The sequence below is a fragment of the Balaenoptera ricei genome, chromosome 9, assembly GCF_028023285.1.
Source record: "Balaenoptera ricei isolate mBalRic1 chromosome 9, mBalRic1.hap2, whole genome shotgun sequence".
NCBI classification, from domain to species: domain Eukaryota; kingdom Metazoa; phylum Chordata; class Mammalia; order Artiodactyla; family Balaenopteridae; genus Balaenoptera; species Balaenoptera ricei.
Window position 1 is genome coordinate 27,930,255 of NC_082647.1, and position 23,630 is coordinate 27,953,884.

General features: G+C 35.3%; 1 protein-coding gene across 4 annotated transcripts in view; it reads left to right on the forward strand.

Annotated features, from left to right (window-relative positions):
• IQUB (IQ motif and ubiquitin domain containing) overlaps positions 1–23,630 on the forward strand; it is a 73,339-nt gene that overhangs the window by 45,479 nt on the left and 4,230 nt on the right. For 3 of the 4 annotated variants that reach the window (XM_059933488.1, XM_059933490.1, XM_059933489.1), the window contains 4 exons: positions 5,747–5,917; positions 8,289–8,465; positions 21,478–21,726; positions 22,425–22,610. In XM_059933488.1, coding sequence (XP_059789471.1) covers positions 5,747–5,917; positions 8,289–8,465; positions 21,478–21,726; positions 22,425–22,610 — 783 coding nt within the window. The remainder of the gene's footprint in view (positions 1–5,746; positions 5,918–8,288; positions 8,466–21,477; positions 21,727–22,424; positions 22,611–23,630) is intronic. The other variant, XM_059933491.1, reaches the window with a different exon arrangement.

Sequence of the window (23,630 nt, forward strand, 5' to 3'; positions counted from 1 at the left end):
CACTGCGCACTGTGTTCCTTATGTGTCTGATTGTTAACCTTAAGAGGACAGCATGGACCCAGGGCACAAGAAGGAGCTGGAGGCCTCTCAGGTGCCGATGGACAGGGTGGATGGGTGGTACTTACCTTCCTTATTTAAGGCTGAACCTTGTACAGGATTTCCTGCTTGTGCTTCATCTGCTGCTTTGTTTCCTATAAGCGATTTTAAAGTCTTGTTGTAAATACTTATACAATGTCTATTCTTCATTATGCCTGCACACCCCTCACCCCACCCCCCAACCTCCAGCTTCATGTCTAGCATTGTCCCTAAACATGTTTTGAATTATAGGGAATCCAAAGGTAGATCAAGTCCCAACATATAAAAGCGCCTCTGGAGTCGGTTGATGACGATTCCTCTCTGTCATGAAGTATAACTTTCTAAGAAGTTCTTTAAATTTCACCAAAAAAAGATGAGATGGGGAGATTTTGTTCATGAGAATTCCTGTGAGGAAGGAAGATTTTTTTTTTTTTTTCGGTAAATACTTTGATAAGTTTTGGGGTAGAATCTGAGACACTAAAGGATCCTGAGTATGGGAAGAATTGCTCTATCCCAGGAAAATGGAGGTTTTCGAGTGTTGCCAGGAGAGAGAGTAGAGGGAGGACACAGTTAGAAGGCAGTGGGACACAATGTGGCTTCTTGTAACTTCATTAATTATATCACTAATAATTGAAATATTAAGTGCAAGATGATTTTTTTTTTTCATAAGAGGAAAAGGAGCAAGAGAAATGACTGGGCCTTAATGACTGATTCAGGGCAGCACACAAAGATGCGAGATCAGAAGATGGCAGGAAGGATGGAAAAGTTAGCCACAAGAACTTGTAGAAATCAAGGGAAAGGCTTTTTGTGGGTCATAGGTTTTAGAATTGGGGTTCTGAACCTGTGGTCACCCCAGCTGATAAACCAGTTAATCTCACCAATCCCCAGGCTAAGACTTAGAGGAAATGGACATTTTAGCTGATACAAGAGAATTTTACCTCAGTTTTGACCAAAGTGTTATACAGGGCAAGACAAACACAACCACGGAATGGAACAACTGCAATTGAGGTCAATCCCCAGTCCATTACGTAGCCTAATTAGTCCATTCTTTAAAAATATTGACCAACGGTGACTTTTGACCTGCTTTTAACCTGTTATAGTAAATTGTGAAAACTTTGTTATTCTAATACAAAGTCATTTAAATCACTTTTTTGTATATGATGCCATAATAAACATCATAGAAAACAATTAAGGTAGATTTTATAGTCTTTTGTTGTAAATACTTATACCAGTTCTATTCCGTTTTATGCCTGTCTATCCCACCCTACCCATGCCTAGCATTGTCTCCAATAAATATTCAGGAGGAGTCAGCGTTGATTTCATGAAACTTGAAATAACTTATTCTACAGTTTTTTTGATTGCTAAGAAAAAACAGCTTATAAGTAATCCCTGAGGCTAGATAAGGTCAGAGTTTTTTCAAGTGTTAACCCTAACAACCAGGGCCATGATGCGGATTTTAAGATCCACATTTAGCACCATAACATATAGATATGTAAGGAGAATATTTACTTTCCCATAATTTGGAAATAACTCTGGAAAATAAAATTTTATGGTTTGGTTTCAGTTTAACTTCAATGTGTCTAAGTATTATGTAGTGTATTGAACTAATATTTTATTTTTTATCTTCTTTTTTTAAAAAATTTATTTATTATTTATTTATTATTTATTTTTGGCTGTGTTGGGTCTTCGTTTCTGTGCGAGGGCTTTCTCTAGTTGTGGCAAGCGGGGGCCACTCTTCATCGCGATGCGCAGGCCTCTCACTATCGTGGCCTCTCTTGTTGCGGAGCACAGGCTCCAGATGCGCAGGCTCAGTAGTTGTGGCTCACGGGCCTAGTTGCTCCACGGCATGTGGGATCTTCCCAGACCAGGGCTCGAACCCATGACCCCTGCATTGGCAGGCAGATTCTCAACCATTGCGCCACCAGGGAAGCTCTGTTTTTTATCTTCTTATCCTGGACACAGAATTTCTCTGAGTAATGAATGATTACTATTTTAAATTAGTCCAATAAAAGCACTGAACTAATCAGTTATTAGGGATTCTATACTAAGCCTTCATTCTCCATAAAAAGTTTAATGTAAAGATTTTTGAAGCATTAGTTAAATAATTTGTAATTTTATCACATCAAACATTGACATCCACAGGTTGTCAAATGTTAAAAACTCATAAATTGACAGAGGTGAAGAAATTCAGGTCAAGAAATTTGAATGAAAAATCATCAGCCAATTTCTAATATATCTTGGGTACTGCTTACCCAAACTGTGTAAAGAGACAATTTGAATTTCTGCAAGAGGTTTTCCCTAGAGTCAAGGCCATTTATTTCTTTGATTCTCTTTGATTTACACACCACTTCTCACAATCACAAGCTAAAAAACTGCAATCTACTTTAGCTGTGTCATTTAATTTTTTTTCTCCTTACTCAGGTGGCCAACAGGTAATGAGATAGAAAAATGCAACCAGCTCTTGCCTCTCTCTGAGCGCCACAGTCCACAGGGATGTCCTCTATGGATGGACAAAACCACTTCGCTGTGTAAAAGAAAAGTTGATCACTACCCAGTAGCTCTGGGGGGTTAGTGTTATTCTTAATTTGTGCCCTGCGGGTCTAGAGTATTAATTTAGGAGAAAGAAAAGACCGCCTCTCACAGTGCAGCCATTTCTTCTCTTTTGTGGAAGCTTGCTGCTCTCAAGGTTTTTGTTACCTCTCCACCTTCCCTTCCTCAAAATGTGCCTTCCTGCTGTTTTTCTGTTCCTCTCCTCCAGAGTCTATACTGTTTCATTTGTTGGCAGCTAAGTGGAATTTATTATGCTCCTGTTTTCTGAAGCAATTTAAGAACATGATTGTTGTACATTTCTTATTACAACCACAGCGTTCAAAGAAAATAAGGCATAGAAAGAGAAATAAGCAAAGTTGACATTTTCCTGCATCAGAATAAAAAAGATACCTTAAGGCCTGCAATCAAAGAAGCTTAGACTTGAAGACCAGGTTATCAGTGTTGGCAGAAATAAATCCAAATATAAAAACAACTTTGCCAAGCAGATTTTTTTAATGTCATTTCAGTGCTTACACTAGGGAACTCAAACTTCAAATCTAGGAATCTTTGACTGTATCACTCAGTTCCCTTTAATCTGGCTAACTCCTAGTTATTCTTCAGGTTTTATCTTAGATATTATTTTCTTTTCACCAGTTAAGTGCTTCATATCAAACTGTAGTTACCTGTTTACCTGCATCATCAAGCATAATCAACTTTTATTTTAATTATTTATTAATCTTTCTATGCTCTTAGATTTAAGAGTTCATGAAATTAGAATTTATCTACTTGCTACCTAGTACACTGACCAATTTATAGTAAACACAATAAATATTTATTGAATGAATGAATGAATACTGTAGGCCCTGTGAAATATGTAAAACTACATAAGAAATTTATTTCTTATAATCTGTAAGGAGAAATAGAGTTATAATTATAGAACAATTTGGATCCAAATTGCATTGCCCCACTGCATACTGTGTTTGTGTGTGTGTGTGTGTGTGTGTCTTTACAAGTACAATAGGACAGATAATAGTGATTTCAGTGGTTTCAAACCATAGTAGTTAGGAATCTTTGTAGAAAAGTTAGGATTTAAGTTAAAAATTGAAGGGTAGAAACGATTTGGATGTTAAATATATTTGGAAAAAATCCAAGGTATTACTATATCACAGTATCTTAGATGGGGCTAAAATCTTGGAGGGAAGGTAGAGTTAAATCAATACAACAGCTGAAAAAAACCACAATAAAGTAGATGAACTAAGCATTTCATTAAAAGATTATTGTACTTGGATTATTACAAATGAAATAACTTATCAGCCTGAAGAGCTAAAGGTATTGTTCACTTTACTGGAAGAAGGGAAATTACATTTAATAGAGCCACCCTGAGGAAAACTGTGTGCAAAGATTAAGGCTTTAGACTTTAGAATATTGCTATATGAAACTTAGCCTAAGATTGCTTATTCCTTAAAGGTTTTAAAAAGAGCTTTGCAGCAAACATTAGATTTCAGTAACACTCTGAGGCCTACTCCAAACAAGGCTGTATCCATTTAAAACAATATATTTTTAAAATTTCTAAGTGATAATAATTAAATCATAAAATATTTTCTTATTGAGCTATTTCCCTTTTATAATCCTTAATAAATTTTATTAATTTTATCAATCTGCTAATTAACTCTATATTATTTAATATTAGATTTATGCCTTAAAAATGGAAACTAATTATAGGGCTGCAGCTTCTCATTTGCTAGATTAAAACTAGAACTGAGGATCTAAAGTTTCTGATAAAGATTCCTAGCTCTGCACAACATTCATTTTACCTTTGATCAGAAAATGATGCCATTACTTTGAAAACATATCAAATATAGTTGTTAAATTGTAGCTTTGTAGTTTTCAATGTAATTTAGCTAATATGAAATGTAAAAAAAAATTAAAGGTAAATTGAGGCTGTAACTAAAAATTCATACTACTGTCATACTAAATACAGCCTTAAATGGTTTCTCTATTTGGCTATTCTACATTCCTGATGATTTATTCTGATACATGGGCTTCTATTTAAACTTTAAATTATATCAAATCTAAGATTTAAATGCTTGCAAGTATGGCATAAATTGGACTACAGGTCTCCAAAGCAATTACCAATCAGGCTACAAAAAATACAGCATTTGGACAGTTAGAAATTGTGATCAACATAGCCTCCTTTTTGATAGATTATAATCAGGGAAAGAAACTGAGCAGCTTTATACCTTAAAAGTAGAAGAGTCAGTGAATTTTCACTGTGCTCTTTCTAGGTCAATGAATCTTCTCTTAAAGTCTCAATAGTTTGGGTAGGAGGCAACAAAAGCACTGGCAAACATAGTCTTTAAATATTTTGTTGTGGTCCTGAATCAGTGGAGGACTCACTCCATTTCCTGTCTCTGAATTCTTAGCCTGGGACTCCTCACATGAGCTTCAGGGCAAGTTAGCTCCATCTTTGACCCTCAGTTCAGGAGACAGGCTATGTTGGGAGGCATCAAGCCAGATTTGGAAACAGGAAGTGAGAATCTTAGCCATTGTCAGGGAGGCAGGGGCCATAGCACTGCTAAAATAGCTAAATACAGCTGTTTCCCTATGGACATCTGCTTTGTGAAGAACTGTGAACTTGTTATAGATATATTTTTATAGGAAACAGAACTGTAACTGAGTCTCATATTGCTATATCTGTAGGTCTAACACCTTGAGGATTGTAATCATTGTTCCATAAGGGTTGTTCTCAATTGGCAAGGCATGATCAAGACACATTCATACAACTCAATATAATTGAACCAAGTAGATAATTTTTTTAGCATTCTAAATAGCATGCTTTTTTCCCCAGGGGTTATTTCATAAATCCATCAAGCTAACCATCATACTAGTTAGTACAAATTAGTAGCAAATCCTGAATCCTGAGGAAGTGTTTGTACTTCTGCAGACTAAAGCTCTCTCATATTTTTTTTCCTAATTTGTTTTACTTTCCCATGGTCTACAAATTCTTCAAATAATTTTCTTAAGTTTTAGTGATAGTTTTATTCCATAAAGCACATAATAATAAGGTTAACTTATAATAGAAGGAACAAAATTATTTTTGAAACTTTAATTAACTGATAATTATAAACATATTATTTTTAAGTGTTCAGCTCCAAAGATATGGAGAACATTTGATGGAAAAATAATTGAGATGGATACACAATTCACCATCAGAGCCAGAGAGCTGCAAAACATCTATAACTGCCTTATGCTGAAAAATATCTCTCAAGATGAGAGACTAGATGTGCTCTTAACACTTAAACATACTGTGAAGGTACGTTACTTTCTCTTAGTTTTTGGGTATCACTACCACTATCAATAAAAAAATTGAATACTAAAATAAACAAGATGGTTTGTATTAAGTAATTATAAAGATAATAAATGTCTATATATATGAATTTTATTTTGTCAGCAACTATATTGTTTGGGTATAATTGGAGGATATGGTTTATGCATTAACATTTATCTGCAAGTTCTCAAACTATATATTATGACACATACAAAAGTAAATATAACACAATGAATATTCTAAATGTAAATGTATCCTTAACTTTGCAATGAATGCAGATATATATAGCATGAGATTAGTACTCAACTCAGTTCAATAAAACAGCAATTATTGTTTATATATTTTGACACTTTTTAATGAAAATTTTATTTTTTAGCAATTTTAAAGCAGCATTAGTATAAGTATTTTTATCTCCTTTTCCTCATCAGTTATTGATTTAAGGCACTTTAAGTAGTTGAGTAAATGGTTCTTGTTGGAAGGTAAGTCCCCATAGGTCTCTCACATTTCTGCCCATCTTGAAAGCAGAGGCATGGACTCAATTAGGCATTGACTGCCTTTTTTCTGGACAGCCTTTTCAGAGATGTTTGTCAAGTGACTATGCCTTTGAAGCTAGAGATAGGAAGAGAGGGAGAAGCCATAGGTCCAGAGGTGGGAAATAAGCATGGTATCTGTAGAGGGCAATAGAAAGACCAAATTGGCAGAAACGAGAGTACAGGTAGGGAGTACAGTAGAAATATTCTTACCTGACATAATTAGGACCATTAGCTGGTTAATTAAAAAAGCCAAAGGATGGACTCATAAAAGATAAGTTGTGCATGTCTTAATATGTTTAACCTAATATATCCACATATACATTTATTTAACAATATTTGATGGAGGATTAAGGCTTTTAAGCATGACTCGATTTCTGGCTGTGTTTATTGTGGCTACACAACCTTAGATTAGTTATTTAATATTTCTGAAAATCAGTTTCATCATCTGTAAAATTAGTTGCCTTGAAGATACACATATATATGTGTGTATATATTTATGCATATGTATGTATATAGAATATAAATAAAATATATAATTTATGTGTCTCAATGCTTACAAATAGGGAGCCCTCAATAAATAATAAGTATTATTTTGATGACAGTTGCTAATATAGACCAGTGAATTTTGAACCTGGGTGTATGTTAGAATCATCTGGAGAGCTTGAAAGAGAGAAAGAGATACACAGAGAAAGGGAGAGAGAGTATGAGAATAAATGAATAGGAGTGATATCTAGGCCCCATTTCAGAGCAGTTAAATCAGATTCTCAAGTGTGAGGGCACTGTTAAAATCTTTTAAAATCTTCCCCAGGTCATTCTAATGTGCCCTCAGGGTCAAAGACCACTGATGCAGACTCTTGTATTAGCCATACCAAGTACATATTAAAAAGAAGAGAAGAGCATTATTTTATAGTTACTGACGTTACCCTCTGACTCCTTCATTCAAACTATGGTTTTTGTAGTCCCTCTTGGGCAGTCGGAGCAACTTACTTCTATTTTATTACTTCTAAATCCTTCTACTTTAATCACTTCACTCTTACTTGCGCTTTCTTATTCAATCACCATCATTTCTATTACTTTGTTAAAGATTATTGTGAATTATATAAACATGCAGAAAAAAATGCATAAAATATACGTGTATAGTTTAGCAAATATAAAACCACCAATCTTGTTACTGCCCTCTGGCCCCAAAACAGGACATTGCCAACGTCCCCCTTTCTCTTCATATTTGCAATTCACCCTCTCGTCCTCTAAAAGTAATTACCATACAGACTTTCATGGTAGTCATTTCCTTGATTTTTCTTCATAGTTACCACCTCTGTATACATCTCTAAATAATACGGTCTAGTGTTGTTTATTTTTGGATTTTATTTAAATGGAATAAGACTGTATGTATTATTTTGTGCCTTGCTTCATTTGCTCAACATTAATTTGTAAGATTTAAACTTGTTACTGTATATAGCTCTAGTTAATTCATGTCCATATATCAGATAATACTCTACTGTATGAATAAGCCATCATTATTTATGTAATCAATTTATTTATGGATATTTAGTTGTTTCTAATTTTGAGCTGGTGTGAATGATGACTCCGTACACATTTTTTAAAGCACTTAAAGTAGAATTGCTGGGCTGTAGATTATGCATATCTTAAGTTCTACTAGATAATGTCAAAATTTTTTCTAAATTAGTGGCACCAATTTATACTTATGTCAGCAATGTTTCGTTACTTTTGGAATCTAGTTTTCAGTTTGTTTGGGTGATAATTTTAAAAACTAATTAGTGATTTTAAAAATTCTGTACTGAATATGGTTGTGTTTTACACAGGAACATGAATGTAAACTGACTCAGGAAATTCTAGAATTGATTGACAGGGAGGTTGACCTTATGATGAGAGGAGTCAAACATGAGAACCTTGAAGGACTCAGAAAAAGGATTGCAACACTCTTTTTTCATTACATCAAAACACCTCTGTTTAATCCAGAAGTTGCAAGACACCTTAAGGTACTCTACCTTTTCTTCCCCGTATTCCTTTATCAAAATTCTAAGACGTGCTATAGTAAGTCGAAGTATATGCAGATTTTGCTTTAATACTTTACTAGGGGTCCATGTGGAAGACCATCTTATTGGTGAAATCTCCTTTGAATGATATTTTTTATGTTGATAAATGAATCATTTAACTTTTTCTGTTTGTATTTCCAAGCTTGAATTCTCTCCTACTCTCTGGATTAAATATCCAGTTGAATATTACAGTGTTTGGAACACATCATGATCTCTCACGCCATCATGCTTTTCCATGTACTGTTGCTTCTACTTGGAATGCTGTCCCCTACTTTACCCAGCCAACTCCTCTTCATTTTCTAAGACTCAATTCACATGTACCCTCCTTCATTAGGCCTCAGAGAGAGTTAAACTCTTCATATCTGAGATTCTACATGCACCTGTTTGTGTTTCTTTATAATACTTATCACGGAGTTATAATTATTACTGAACAGATCCACATAGATATCCTGCGAGAACTTCAAATGTAACACGTATTTGAATTAAACTACCTTTTCCAACTCTAACATGTTAAGCCTTCTTTGGGGATTTTTCTCTCTAAAGCCAAGATAAGTGCCTTATTGTCTTCTTACTTTGCAAAACTATTTAAAACACCTTTAGTAAAGTTTTGGGGGGATTTACTAAAGAATTTGAAACAGCGTTTTGTTCCAGTGATTATGTTTAGACTAATAATCTATTTAAGAAGCTGACTAAACATGTATTTTGCTTTTTTAACATAAACAAAATCTCAATATTTAGTCAAAATTTTTAGAAAAATTAAAATTGTTTGTTTTTTATAGTCTTTCTTTTTAATGAAGTTTTGAAACTTAACTGTATTGCAAGATAATTTCAAAATATAACAAAAGTTCAAGAGAAGAGTTGACCATTGAATTATTTCTTATTCACATCGGTGTTTCATTTTTCCAAGCTACCTTTTAGTCTTCTATAGACTTACTCAGTTTTTATATGCTTGCAGTAGTATAATAGAATTTAATATTCTACACATTCATATAACATTGTATCATTTTATTCACTTTTTAAATTTACCTTTGGTAAAATTCAATCTTTTTGGTGAGTTTTGACAAATTCAGAGTCATGTAATCAACAGCCAACAGCACAATCAAGATAAAAAATAGTCTTATCACCTCCCCCAAATTCCCTCATGCTGCTACTTTGTAATCAGCCCTTCCCCTGGCTACCTAACCCTTGGCAAACACTGATCAGAATTTTATTTCTATAGTTATACCTAACCTAGACTGTCACATAAATGGAATGATATGCTATGTACAAGTATACCATGTCTTATTGCACTTCACTTTACTGAGCTTTGCAGATACTGTGTGTGTGTGTTTTTTCTTTTATCTTTTTTTTTTTTTTTTTTTACAAATTGAAGGTTGTGACAACCCTGCATTGAGCAAGTCTGTTGGCACAATTTTTCCAACAGTATTTGCTCACTTTGTGTCTCTGTGTCACATTTTGGTAATTCTCGGAATGTTTCAGGCTTTTTCATTATTGTTATATTTGTTGCAGTGATCTGTGGTCACTGATCTTTGATGTTACTATTGTAATTGTTTTGGGGCACCTTGGACCTCACTCACATAAAACAACGGACTTAATTGATGTGTGTGTGTCCTGACTGCTCCACCAACTGGTGGTACTTCCAACTCTCTCCCTCTCCTCAGGTTTCCCTATCCCCTGAGACACAACATTATTGAAATTAGGCCAATTAATAACCCTACAACAGCCTCTAAGAGTTCAAGTGAAAGGAAGAGTTGCACACCTCTCCCTTTAAATTGGAAGCTAGAAATGATTAAACTTAGTGAGGAAGGCTTGTCGAAAGCTGAGATAGGCCAAAAGTTAAGCCTCTTGCACTAAATAGTTAGTCAACTTGTAAATGCAAAGGAAAAGTTCTTGAAGGAAATTAAAAGTGCTACTTCAGTGAACACATGAGTGCTAAGAAAGTGAAACAGCCCTATTGCGGATATGGAGAGAGTTTGAGTGGTCTAGATAGAAGATCAAACCAGCCATAACATTTCCATAAGCCAAAGCCTCTTCCAGAGCAAGGCCCTAACTCTCTTTATTTTTATGAAGGTTGAGAGAGGTAAGAAAGCTGCAGAAGAAAAGTTTCAATCCAGCAGAAGTTGGTTCATGAGGTTTAGGGAAAGAAGCTTTCTCCATAACATAAAAGTGCAAGGTGAAATAGAAAGTGCTAATGCAGAAGCAGCAAGGTATCCAGAAGTTCTAGCTAAAATAATGAAGGTGGCTACACTTCGCAGCAGATTTTCAGTATAGATGAAATGGCCTTATATTGCAAGAAGATGCTATCTAGGACTTTCCTAGCTATAGAGAAGAAGTGAATTCCTGGCTTCAAAGCTTCAAAGAACAGGCTGACTCTCATGTTAGGGGCTAATGCAGCTGGTGACTTTAAGTTGAAGCCAGTGCTCATTCACTATTCTGAAAATTCTAGGGTCCTTAAGAATTATGCCCAAGCTACTCTGCCTGTGCTCTATAAATGCAACAACAGAGTTTGTATGACAGCACATCTCTTTCCTACAATGGTTTAGTTAATATTTTAAGCCCACTGTTGAGACCTACTGCTCAGAAAAAGAAGATTCCATTCAAAATATTACTGCTTATTGACAATGAACCTAGTCATGAAGGAGCTCAGATGGAGATGTACAATGAGATTAATTTTGTTTTCATGCCTGCTAACATAGCATTCATTCTGCAGCCTGTGGATTAAGGAGTAATTTTGACTTTCAAGTCTTATTATTTAAGAAATACATTTCATGAAGAGATGTGGCCAAGATGGCAGAGTAGGAAGGCCTGAGCTCACTTCCTCCCTGCAAAATTACAACTATTTACAGAACAACTATCTATGAGAACAACCTAAAGATGATCAGAAAGGATTTCCCACAACTAAAGATGTAAAGAAGGAACCTCAAGGAGAAGGGTAGGAGGGATAGAGATGTGGTAGAGTCAAGACCCACACCCCTGGGTAGGTGACCCATAAAGTGGGAGGATAATCACAATTGCAGAGGTTCTTTCCAAGGAGTGAAGGGTCCGAACCCACCATTGGGCTCCCCAGCCCAGGGGTTCTGCACCAGGAAGACGAGCCCCCAGAACATCTGGCTTTGAAGGCAAGTAGAGCTTGCATATGGGAAAGCTAGAGGGCTGTAGAAAACAGAGACTCTGCTCTTAAAGGGCATGCACAAAATCTCACATGCTCTGAGTCCCAGCGCAGAGGCAGCAGTTTGAGAGGAACCTGAGTCAGACCCACTTGCTGATCTTGGAGAGCCTCCTGGCGATGCAGGAGGCAACTGGGACTCCCTCTGGGGACATAGACATTGGAGGCAGCCATTTTGGAAGCTCATTCTACCACAGAAGACACTGATGCTGTCAAGCGCCATTTAGGAGTCCTCCCTCTGGTCTGTTAGCACCAGGGGCTTACCAGCCAACCAGTGGTCTGGCAGCCACCACACGAGGCAGGGCCTGGCAGCCAACAGGGCCAGAGGCCAGCCCTGCCTAACAGCATGACCACAGTAGTTGGCCCTGCCACACAGAAGAGCCCACGCAGCCCACACAGGGGCCACTTTTAGAGTATATAGCTCTGGTGACCAGAGGGGAATGTGCTGCTTGGCTCCACAGGACATCTCCTATGTAAGTCCATGTTTCCAAGTTTGGGAAACATAACCGAACTACCTAATACATAGAAATAAATACAGAGAATTAGGCAAAATGAGGAGACAGAGGAATATGTTCCAAACGAAGGCACAAGACAAAACGTCAGAAAAAACTAAATAAGTGAAGATAAGAAATCTACCCAATAAACAGTTCAAGGTAATGATCATAGAGATGCTCAATGAACTCAGAGGAAGAATGGATGAACACAGTGAGAAGTTTAACACAGAGTTAGGAAATATAAAGATGAACCAAACAGAGCTTAAGAATACAATAACTGAAATAAAAAATACACTAGGAAGAATCAACAGTAGATTAGGTGATACAGAGGAAATGGTCAGCAAACTGGAAGACAGAGTAGTGAAAAATCACCCAAGCTCAATGGAAAAAAAAGAAAAAAAGGAATTTAAAAAAATGAGGATAGTTTAAGAGACCTCTGGGACAACATCAAGCATACTAACATCCACATTATAGGGGTCCCAAAAGGTGATGAGAGAGAGAAAGAGGCAGAGAACTTATTTGAAGTAATAATAGCTTAAAGCTTCCCTAACCTGGGAAAGGAAACTGACATCCAGGTTCAGGAAGCACAGAGAGCCTCGAAACAAGATGAACCCGAAGATGTTCACATTAAGACACATTATAATTTAAATGGAAAAAATTAAAGACAAACAAAGAATCTTAAAAGCAGCAGGAGAAAATCAACTAGTAGTATACCAGGAAACTCTCATAATACTATCGGCTGGCTTTTCAGCAGAAACTTTGCAAGCCAGAAGGGATTGGCACAATATATTTGAAGTGATGATGGGGAAAAACCTACCACCAAGAATATTCAACTTGACAAGGCTATTGTTCAGATTTGAAAGAGAGATAGAGGTTTATAGACAAGCAAAAGCTAAAAGAATTCAGCATCACTAAACCACCTTTACAAGAAATGTTAAAGGGACTTCTCTGAGCAGAAGAGAAAAGACCACAACTAGAAATATGAAAATTATAAAAGGAAAGATCTCATTGGTAAAGGGAAACATACTGTAAAGATAGGAGATCAACCACTTATAAAGCTAGTAGGAAGGTTAAAAGACAAAAGTAGTAAAATCATCTATATCCACAATAAGTAGTTAAGGGATATACAGAACAAAAAGATGTAAAATATGATGTCAAAAATATTAAACATGGCAGTGGTGGGTAGTGAAGTAAAAATGCAGGGTTATTAGAATCTGTTTGAACTTAAGAGATCATCAACATAAAATATATGTGTTGTTATATATGAACCTCATGGTAACCACAAAACAAATACCTATAATAGATACACACACAAAAGAGAAAACAATCCAAACATAACACTAAAGGTAGTCATCAAATCATAAGGGAAGAGAGCAAAAAAAGAAAGGAACAACAAAAACAACAATAAAAGACTACACAACAACCAGAAAACAGTGGACAAAATGGTTATAAGTACATTCCTATCAATAATTTCTTTAAATGTAAATGGACTAAATGCTTCAATTAAAAGACATGGAATGGCTGAATGGATAAAAAAACCCCCAAGACCCGTGTATATGCTACTTACAAGAAACTTACTTCAGATTTAAAGAAGCAGACAGACTGAGAGTGAAGGGATGGAAGAGGGTATTCCAGGCAAATGAAAGCAAAAAGAAAGCTGGGGTAGCAATATTTAAATCAGACAAAAATAGACTTTAAGGGCTTCCCTGGTGGCACAGTTGTTAAGAATCTGCCTGCCAATGCAGGGGACACAGGTTCAAGCCCTGGTCCAGGAAGATCCCACATTCTGTGGAGCAACTAAGCCCGTATGCCACAACTACTGAGCCTGCGCTCTAGAGCCCACGAGCCACAACTACTGAAGCCCGCACGCCTAGAGCCTGTGCTCTGAAACAAAGGAAGCCACCGCAATGAGAAGCCTGCACACTGCAACAAAGAGTAGCCCCTGCTTGCTGCAACTAGAGAAAGGCTGTGCGCAGCAACAAAGAGTAGCCCCTGCTCGCCGCAACTAGAGAAAGGCCGTGTGCAGCAACAAAGACCCAACTCAGCCAAAAATAAATAAATAAATAAATAAATAAATTTATTTATTTAAAAAAATAGACTTTAAAACAAAGACTGTTCCAAGAGACAAAGGACATTACATAGTTATAAAGCAATCAATCCAATAAGAATATAACAATTGTAAATATATGTGCACCCAACATAGGATTACCTAGGTACATAAAACAAATATCAATAAATGTAAAGGGAGAAATTGACAATAACACAATAATAGTAGAGGTTTTTAACATACCACTTCCATCAATGGACAGATCATCCAGACAGAAAATCAGTAAGGAAACACTGGCCTTAAACGACACGTTAGACCAAATGGCTTAATGAACATATATATATATATATAAAACATTCCATCCAAAAGCAGCAGAACGCACATTCTTTTGAAGTGCTCATGGTACATTCTCCAGGATAGATTTCATGCTAGGCCACGAAACAAGTCTCAATAAATTTAAGAAGATTGAAATCATATCAAGCATCTTTTCCAACCACAGTGCTATGAGACTAGAAATCAACTGCGAGAAAAAAAAAACTACAAAAAGCACAAACATTTGGAGGTTAAATAATATGCTGCTAAACATGGGTCACTGAATAAATCAAAGAGGAAATAAAAAAAAATACGTGGAGACAATAAAAATGGAAAGACAAAATCAGTGGGATTCAGCAGAAGCAGTTCTAAGAGGGAAGCTGATAGTGATACAAGCCTACCTCAGGAAATAAGAAAAATCTCAAAATAAACAACCTAACATTACACCTAAAGGAACTAGAAAAAGAAGAACAAACAAAACCTAAAGTTAGTAGAAGGAAAGAAATAATACAGATCAGAGCAGAAATAAATAGAGACTAATATCAATGAAACTAAGAACTGGTTCTTTGAAAAGATAAACAAAATTGATAAACTTTTTGCCAGACTCATCAAGAAAAAACGAGGGGCCAAATCAATAAAATCAGAAATGAAAGAGAAGTTACAACCAACACCACAGAAATTAGAGGATCATAAGAGATTCTTATGAACAATTACACACCAATAAAGTGGACAACCTAGAAGAAATGGATAAATTCCTAGAAACATACAATCTCCCAAGACTGAACCTGGAAGAAATAGAAAATATGAACAGACCAATTACCAGTAATGAAATTGAATCAGTAATCAAAAACTCCCAACAAGTAAAAGTTCAGGACTAGACTGCTTCACAGGAAATTCTACCAAACATTTAAAGAAGAGTTAACATCTGTCCTTCTCAAACTACTCCAAAAAACTGAAGAGGAAGGAATACTTCCAAACTCATTCTATGAGGCCAGCATCACCCTGATACTGAAACCAGACAAAGACATCACAGAAAATTACGTGCCAATACCACTGATGAACATAGATGCAAAAGTCCTCAACAAAATGTTAGCAAACCGAATTCAGTAACACACTGGAAGGATCATACACCATGATCAAGTGGGATTTATCTCTGGGCTGCAAGAATGTCAATGCTGCAAATCAGTGTGATACACCACATTAACAAATTGAAGAATGAAAATTATAAGATCAACTCAATAGATGTGGAAAAAGCTTTGACAAACTTCAACATTCATTTGTGATAAAATCTCTCAACAAAGTGGGTATAGAGGGAACATACCTCAACATAATAAAGGCCATATATGACAAACCTACAACCAACATCATATTCAATAGTGGAAAGCTGAAAGCATTTCCTCTAAGATCAAGAACAAGACAAGGATGCCCACTCTTGCCACTTTTATTCAACATAGTATTGGCAATCCTAACCACAGTAATCATACAAGAAAAAGAAATGAAGGGAATTCAAATTGGAAAGAAGGAAGTAAAACTATCACTATTTGCAGATGACATGATACTATGTAGAGAAAATCCTAAAGATAACACCAAAAAGCTATTAGAATTCATCAATGAATTCAGTAAAGTTGCAGGATACAAAATTAATATACAGAAATCTGTTGCATATCTATACACTAATAACAAACTCTCAGAAAGAGAAATTAAGAAAACAATCCCATTTATAATTACATCAAGGAGAATACAATACCTAGGAATAAGTCTAACCAACGAGGTAAAACTTGTACTCAGAAAACTATGACATTGATGAGAGAAATTGAAGATGACATAAACAAATGGAAGAATTAATATTGTTAAAATTACATAATATCCAAGGCAATCTACAGATTTAATGCAACCACTTTCAAAATTCCAAGGGCATTTTCCACAGAACTAGAACAAATAGTTCTAAAATGTGTATGGAAACACAAAAGACTTTGAATAGTGAAAACAATCTTGAGAAAGAAGAACAAAGCTGGAGGTATCATGCTCCTTGACTTCAGACTGTACTACAAAGCTACAGTAATCAAAACAGTATGGTACTGGCACAAAAACAGATCCATAGATCAGTGGAACAGAATACAGAGCCCAGAAACAAACCCACATTTATATGGACAATTAATCTATGACAAAGAAGGCAAGAAAACACACTGGGGGAAAAGACAGTCTCTTCAGTAAATGGTGCTGGGAAAACTGGACAGCCACATGCAAAAGAATCAAACTGGACTACTTTATCACACCAAATACAAAAATCCACTTAATGGAATAAAGACTTAAATGTAAAACCTGAAACCTTAAAACTCTTAGAAGAAAACCTAGGCAGTATGCTCTTTGACATCGGTCTTAGAAGTATTTTTTGGATACGTGCCCTCAGGCAAGGGAAACAAAGCCAAAAATAAGTGAATGGGAGGACATCAAACTAAAAATCTTTTGCACAGTGAATGAAACTATCAATAAAATGAAAAGGCAGCATACTGAATGCGAGATGATATTTCCAAATGAAATGTCTAATAAGAGGTTAATATTCAAAATATACAAAGAATGCATACAACCCAACATCAAAAACAAACAAACAACAGGATTAAAAATGGGCATAGGACCTGAATAGACGTTTTTCCAAGGAAGACATACAGATTGCCAACAGACGCGTGAAAATGTGCTCAACATCACTAATCATCGGGGAAATGCAAATAAAAACCACCATGAGATATCACCTCACACCTGTGGAAGAGCCATCATCAAAAAGACAACAAATAACAAAGGTTGGTGAGGAAACGGAGAACAGGGAACCCTTGTGCACTGTTGGTAGAATTTATATTGGTACAGCCGCTGTGGAAAACAATGTGGAGCTTCCTCAAAAAATTAAAAATAGGACTGCCATGTAACCCAGCAATTTCACTTCTGTGTATTTACCCAAAGAAAACAAAAAGACTAATTTGAAAAGATATGTGTATTCCAGTGTTCATTGCAGTACTGTTTATAAAAGCCAAGATATGGAAGCAAGCTAATTATCTATTGATAGACAAATGGATAAAGAAGATGTGGTATGTGTGTGTATATATATATATATATACACACCAACACACACACACAATGAAGTATTAGCCATAAAGATGAGATCTTACCATTTGCTACAACATGGATGGATCTAGAAGGTATTATGCTAAGTGAAATAAGTCAGACAGAGAAAGAAAAATACTGCACAACCTCACTTATATGTAGAATCTAAAAAGTAAAAAAACAAAGCAAAACGAAAAGAGACTCGTAGACACAGAGAATGAACAGGTGATTGCCAGAAGTAAAAGGGTCGGGGGGGGCGAAATAGTTGAAGGGGATTAGGAGGTACAAACCTCTAGTTATGTAGTAAATAAGTCACAGGGAGATAATATACAGCATAAGGAATATGGTCGATAATATTGTAATAACTTTGTACTGGGACAGGTGGTTACTAGACTTATCCAGATGATCATTTCATATTGTATGCAAATGTTAAATCATTATGTAGAACATCTGAAACTAACATAATATTGTACATCAACTATATTTCAATAATATTTAAAAATATATAAATACATTTCATAAGGCTACAGCTGCCATAGATAATGACTCCTCTGATGGATGTGGGCAAAGTAAATTGAAAACCTTCTGGAAAGGATTCATAATTCTAGATGCCATTAAGAGCATTTGTGACCAGTGGGAAGAGGTCAAAATATCAACATTAACAGGAGTTTGGAAGAAGTTTATTCCATCCCTCATGGATGACTTTGATGGATTCAAGACCTTAGTGGAGGAAGTAACTGCAGATGTGGTGAGAATAGCAAGAGAACTAGAATTAGAAGTGGAGCCTGAAGATGTAATTGAATTGCTCCAACTCATGATAAAACTTTAATAAATGAGGAGTTGCTTCTTATGGCTGAGCAAAGAAAGTGGTTTATTGGAATGGAATCTACTTTTGGTGAAGATGCCGTGAAGATTGTTGGAATCACAACAAATGATTTAGAATATTACATAAACTTAGTTGATGAAGCAGTGGCAAGGTTTGAGAGGAGTCATCCAATTTTGAAAGAAGTTCTACTGTGGGTAAAATGCTGTCAAACAGTATTGCATGCTACTGAGAAACCGTTAGCATAATGAAAGGAAGAGTCAATCAGTGCAGCAAACTTGATTGTTGTCTTATTTTAAGAAGCTGCCACAGCTACCCCAAACTTCAGCAATCATCATCCTGACCAGTCAGTAGCCCTTAAGGAGGGCAAGACCCTTCACCAGAAAAAAGAAGACTCAGATGATAGCATCTTTAAGTAATAAAGTATTTTTAATTACGTACATTGTTTTTTTAGACTTAATGCTATTGCACATTTAACAGACTACAGTATAGTGTAAACATAACTTTATATGCACTGGGAAACAAAAAAATTCGTGTGACTTTCTTTATTGCTATTATTCGTTTTACTTCAGTGGTCTGAAACTGAACCTGTAATATCTCCAAGGTATGCCTGTAGTCTTTCGAGACTGGCTTCCTTCATTTAGCATATTGTATTTGATATTCACCCATATGTTTTCAGTGTATCATTAGCTTTTTGTTATAACTGAATAATATTTTTATGGTCTGGGTGTACCAGAGTTTATCTATTTACAATTGTAGGACATTAAATTGTTTAGAGTTTGGGGCTTTTGTGAATAAAGTCACTACGAACACTCAATTGTGAGTTTTTGTGTAAGTTGGTTGTTTGGGGTTAAATACCTAGGAAGTGGGATTGTTGAGTCATATGGTAAATGCATATTTACCTTTATAAAGACTGCCAAACATTTTTCCAAACTGATTATACCATGTTGCACCCCATCTGCAATGTATGAGAGTTCCAGTTGCTTTGCATCCTTGTCAGCACTTGGTATTGTCAGTTTTTATTTCATTTTTGGAATTCTAATAGGTGTGTAGTATTTTAATCTGCATTTTCCTGATGAGTAATAATATTAAGCATCTTTTCATGCACGTTTTTGCCATCCATATATCTTTTTGGTGAAGTGTCTCCACATATCTTTTGTCACTCCCATTTTTTCAGTTGAGTTGTTTATTTTCTCGTTATTGAAATTTTTAATATATTTTGCATATAAGTCCTTTGTAAGATACATGATATGCAAATATTTTCTCAGTCTGTGGCTTGTCTTTTTATTCTTTTAACCGTATCTCTAACAGAGCAGAAGTTTTTGTTTTGATGACGTTCAATTTGTTCATTTTTAAAATGGATCATGCTTTTATTGTTTGTTTTGTATTTAAGAAATTTTTGGAAGAGTTAATATTGTTAAAATGTCCATACTACCCAAAGTGATCTACAGCTTCAGTGCAATCCCTATCAAAATTCCAATGGCATTTTTCACAGAGATAGAAAAAAAAAAATCCTAAAATTTGTATGGAAACACAAAAGACCCAGAGTAACCAAAGCAATCTTGAGAAAGAAGAGCAAAGCTGGAGGCATCATGCTTCCTGATTTCAAACTATATTACAATGCTATAGTAATCAAAACAGTATATTATTGGCATAAAAACAGACACATAGATCAATGAAACAGAATCGAGAGCCCAGAAATTAACCCATACTTATATGGTCAATTAATTTACAACAAAGGAGCCAAGAATACACAACGGGGAAAGGACAGTCTCTTCAATAAATGGTGTTGGGAAAACTGGACAGCCACATGCAAAAAAAATGAAATTGGGCCCTTATCTCACACCACATACAAAAATCGACTCAAAATGGATTAATTATTTAAATGTAAGACCTGAAACTGTAAATCTACTAGAAGAAAACATAGAGGAAAAGTTTCTTGACATTGGCTTTGGCAACAATTTTTTGCTCATGACAGCAAAAGCAAAGGCAACAACAGCAAAAATAGACAAATGGGATTGTATCAACCTAAAAAGTTTTTGCACAACAAAGGAAAGAATTCAACAAAATGAAAGCAACCTATGGAATGGGAGAAAATATTTGCAAACCATTTATCCAATGAGTTAGTATCAAAAACAACATGTACAACTCAATGACAAAATAATTTTAATCCAATTTAAAAATGGGCAAAGGACCTGAATAAACATTTTCCCAAAGAAGACATACAAATGGCCAACATGTACATGAAAAAGTGCTCATTATCACTAATCAAAGAAATGCAAATCAAAAGCTCAGTGAAATATCATCTCACCAAAGTTAAAATGTCTACTCAAAAAGACAAAGGGTAACAAGTGTTGGCAAGGATGTGGAAAAAAGGGAATCCTTGTGCACTGTTAGTGGAAATGTAACATTATGGAGGTTCCTCAAAAAATTAAAAATAGAACTACCATATAATGCAGAGTTTCAAATTTTGAATACTGATAATTGAGCCAATCTAAATTTAGTGTTAAGATAAATGAAAAGAGAACAATACGTGGTTTAGTGAGCTTTTATTGCTATGTGAATCTAGCTATTGCCTGTAAAAATAATTAACAGAGCATAGCACCAAAAATCTAAATTCTTAAAAATAAGTGCCAAAGCACTTTCTTTTCTTTTCTTTTTGGAAAGTTTTCTTACTATCGCAACTCAAAGCCTCTACCTACTCATTTTTTTTCAGTCAGTTAATTTTCTAGGTGATTTTACCATGTATATCTAAAAGTTTATGAATAATAGAGATTTTTAATATTTTGGCAGGGTAAATGAATACTACTTGAAATTTAAATTTTGCATAGAGTAGGAAGTTAAGGAAAAAATATGACTTTAAAATTAACCAACTTTTTATCTCATTCTAAGGTAAATTAGCCCTTAGCATTTGGCCTGGCTGTTATAGTTTCTTTCTTTCTTTCTTTCTTTCTTTCTTCCTTCCTCCCTTCCTTCCTTCCTTCCTTTCCTTTCTTTCCTTTCTTTCTTTCATTTAGGTCCCTCAAGACCCACTGAAGTTTTATAAGAAGATTTACTTTTGCATCAGTTGCCAGCTGTATTTGCCTTCTACAGAGTTTGCTGTATCATCCACCTCACACCACATTTACCGCTGTCGTCACTGCATTAACCTTGACAATGAGACTCAAAAACGAGAATCATGTTTGAAGTACAAATGTTTACTTCAACGACTTTACTATTCAGAAGCTGATTATGAAGATGATTCTAAAATTGCTTTCCTGATGCAGGTATGATCAGTAAATGTTGCCAATCACGGATGAAATTTGTCCATTGATTTTACAGAAAAGATTTCTGCTTTCCCATCCAAACCTATTAAAATAATGGTTCTTCTTCCTATGTTTATTCTTTGTGAAGCTTGCCTCTCTGGCAATTCTAAGTTTAATATGCAGACCTTGTGACAAAAAGTCATTTCAAGAGCTTTAGCTAATATGGTTTAAATTTTTTTTAAAAAGTTTTAAAACAGTTATTTCATTTCTTCCCTTTTCCCTCTTTTTTCATTAAAACAATGAAGTTTTTAATAACACTAAGCGAATTACTTATTTATTAAATCTTAATTTCCTCATTTGTAAAATGGGAATAGAATGATCTGCAGTAACCCTGAGGATAAGATGATAGTTACTAATGAATTTTGAAAAGTACTTAATACCATATAAATGTAAGGTAAAATTAGCATACTGGAAGAAATATACACAGCTTACTCTGGCTTAAAGATGCAGTCATGATTGTGAGACTGGTAACATATGGTTTGGGCAGAATGAGCAGAGATTTGATGAGAAATAAGAAGCTATGTGCACAGAAAGCCTCATGAATAATGTTTTCCTTTAAAAAATATACTCAGTATAATGTGTTTTCTCAAGTAATAGAATACTTTAAAATTTTATGTTTAGAAGAAAACATTGTTTTTCACAAATGTTTTGACACGCAGCTACAAGATATTCAGTACCTGACTGAGAACATCTGGGCATCCCAGTCAGTGCTCAGCGCCTGGAACGATCTCAATGATCTGGTCATGGTCAGGTGGGATAAGTCCTTGGAGTGGTCGCCCTGGAACTGCATTCTTCTTACCAAAGATGAAGGCACTACTCATCTCAAGCTAAAGAGTGTTGAAGAGGTAAGGAGGTCAAACTTTATTTGGGACCTTAATTTGGTCATTGGAATTATTAGAGGTAACTTGACTGCCTTTTACTACATTCCATGCATAAGTTAAATACTTCCATTGGATTAAGAAACAGAGAACCCATGGATAACAGTAACAAAATACATGGATGATATGTATGGCAGAGATTAAAATTGAAAGGAAGCTAAGACACATAAAAGGTAAAGATAAGACATCTGAAAGTCTTTCAAGTACCTAACATGAAACCAGACCCTCCTAATAATAGCAAGTTCAAGTGCATTAGTTCCACAGTAAATTCCGTAAGAACAGGGATATTGTTTAGTTTATTTGTGCCTATATCTCTAATACCTACAACAGTGTCACAGACTAGGGAATTAATAAGTATTTGTTGAATGAATAAATGATTATTATCACCAGATAGGTATTTTGAAACCTAGAGTCTGTCCTTTGATTAATCATCACAAGTCTGCCTAAAAGCACAGTAGATTCTCAAATAAATTCTGTTCATAATTTTGTGCCCAAAATGGCAATCATACTGATGGGGTATAGTTCTGAGGCTTCATTTTTCATTTGCTTCCACCTAACTAGTAGTGGGGAAAGCACTGTAAAAATTAAATACCATTTAATTCCAGTAATTTATAAGATGCAATCTGTAAAACATTTTGATGAACAGAATTGAGGGGTCCCTGATGAGTTCCCAGAAAGCTCCATTTATACTAAGCAAGCCTATGATCCCAACAGCTGATATTGATTCTCTGCCTTCTACTGATTAAATTGCTGTGCTTTAATTCCATGCAAGATGTCAGCTAAGGGAAAATAAAGAAATGACTTCAAATATAATAGTCATTTTGAATCATGCTATTTCCTGCCTGTGTTTTTATTAGGGAGGGGGAAGGAGTAAAGAGGAGAAACTAGTTAAATTTTTAACTTTTTGGAATAATTTTCCATTAGAAGTCAGGCTAAGAAAAATTTTACTCTAGGGACTGAAGGAAAGGGTAACAAGAAACTGAAGCT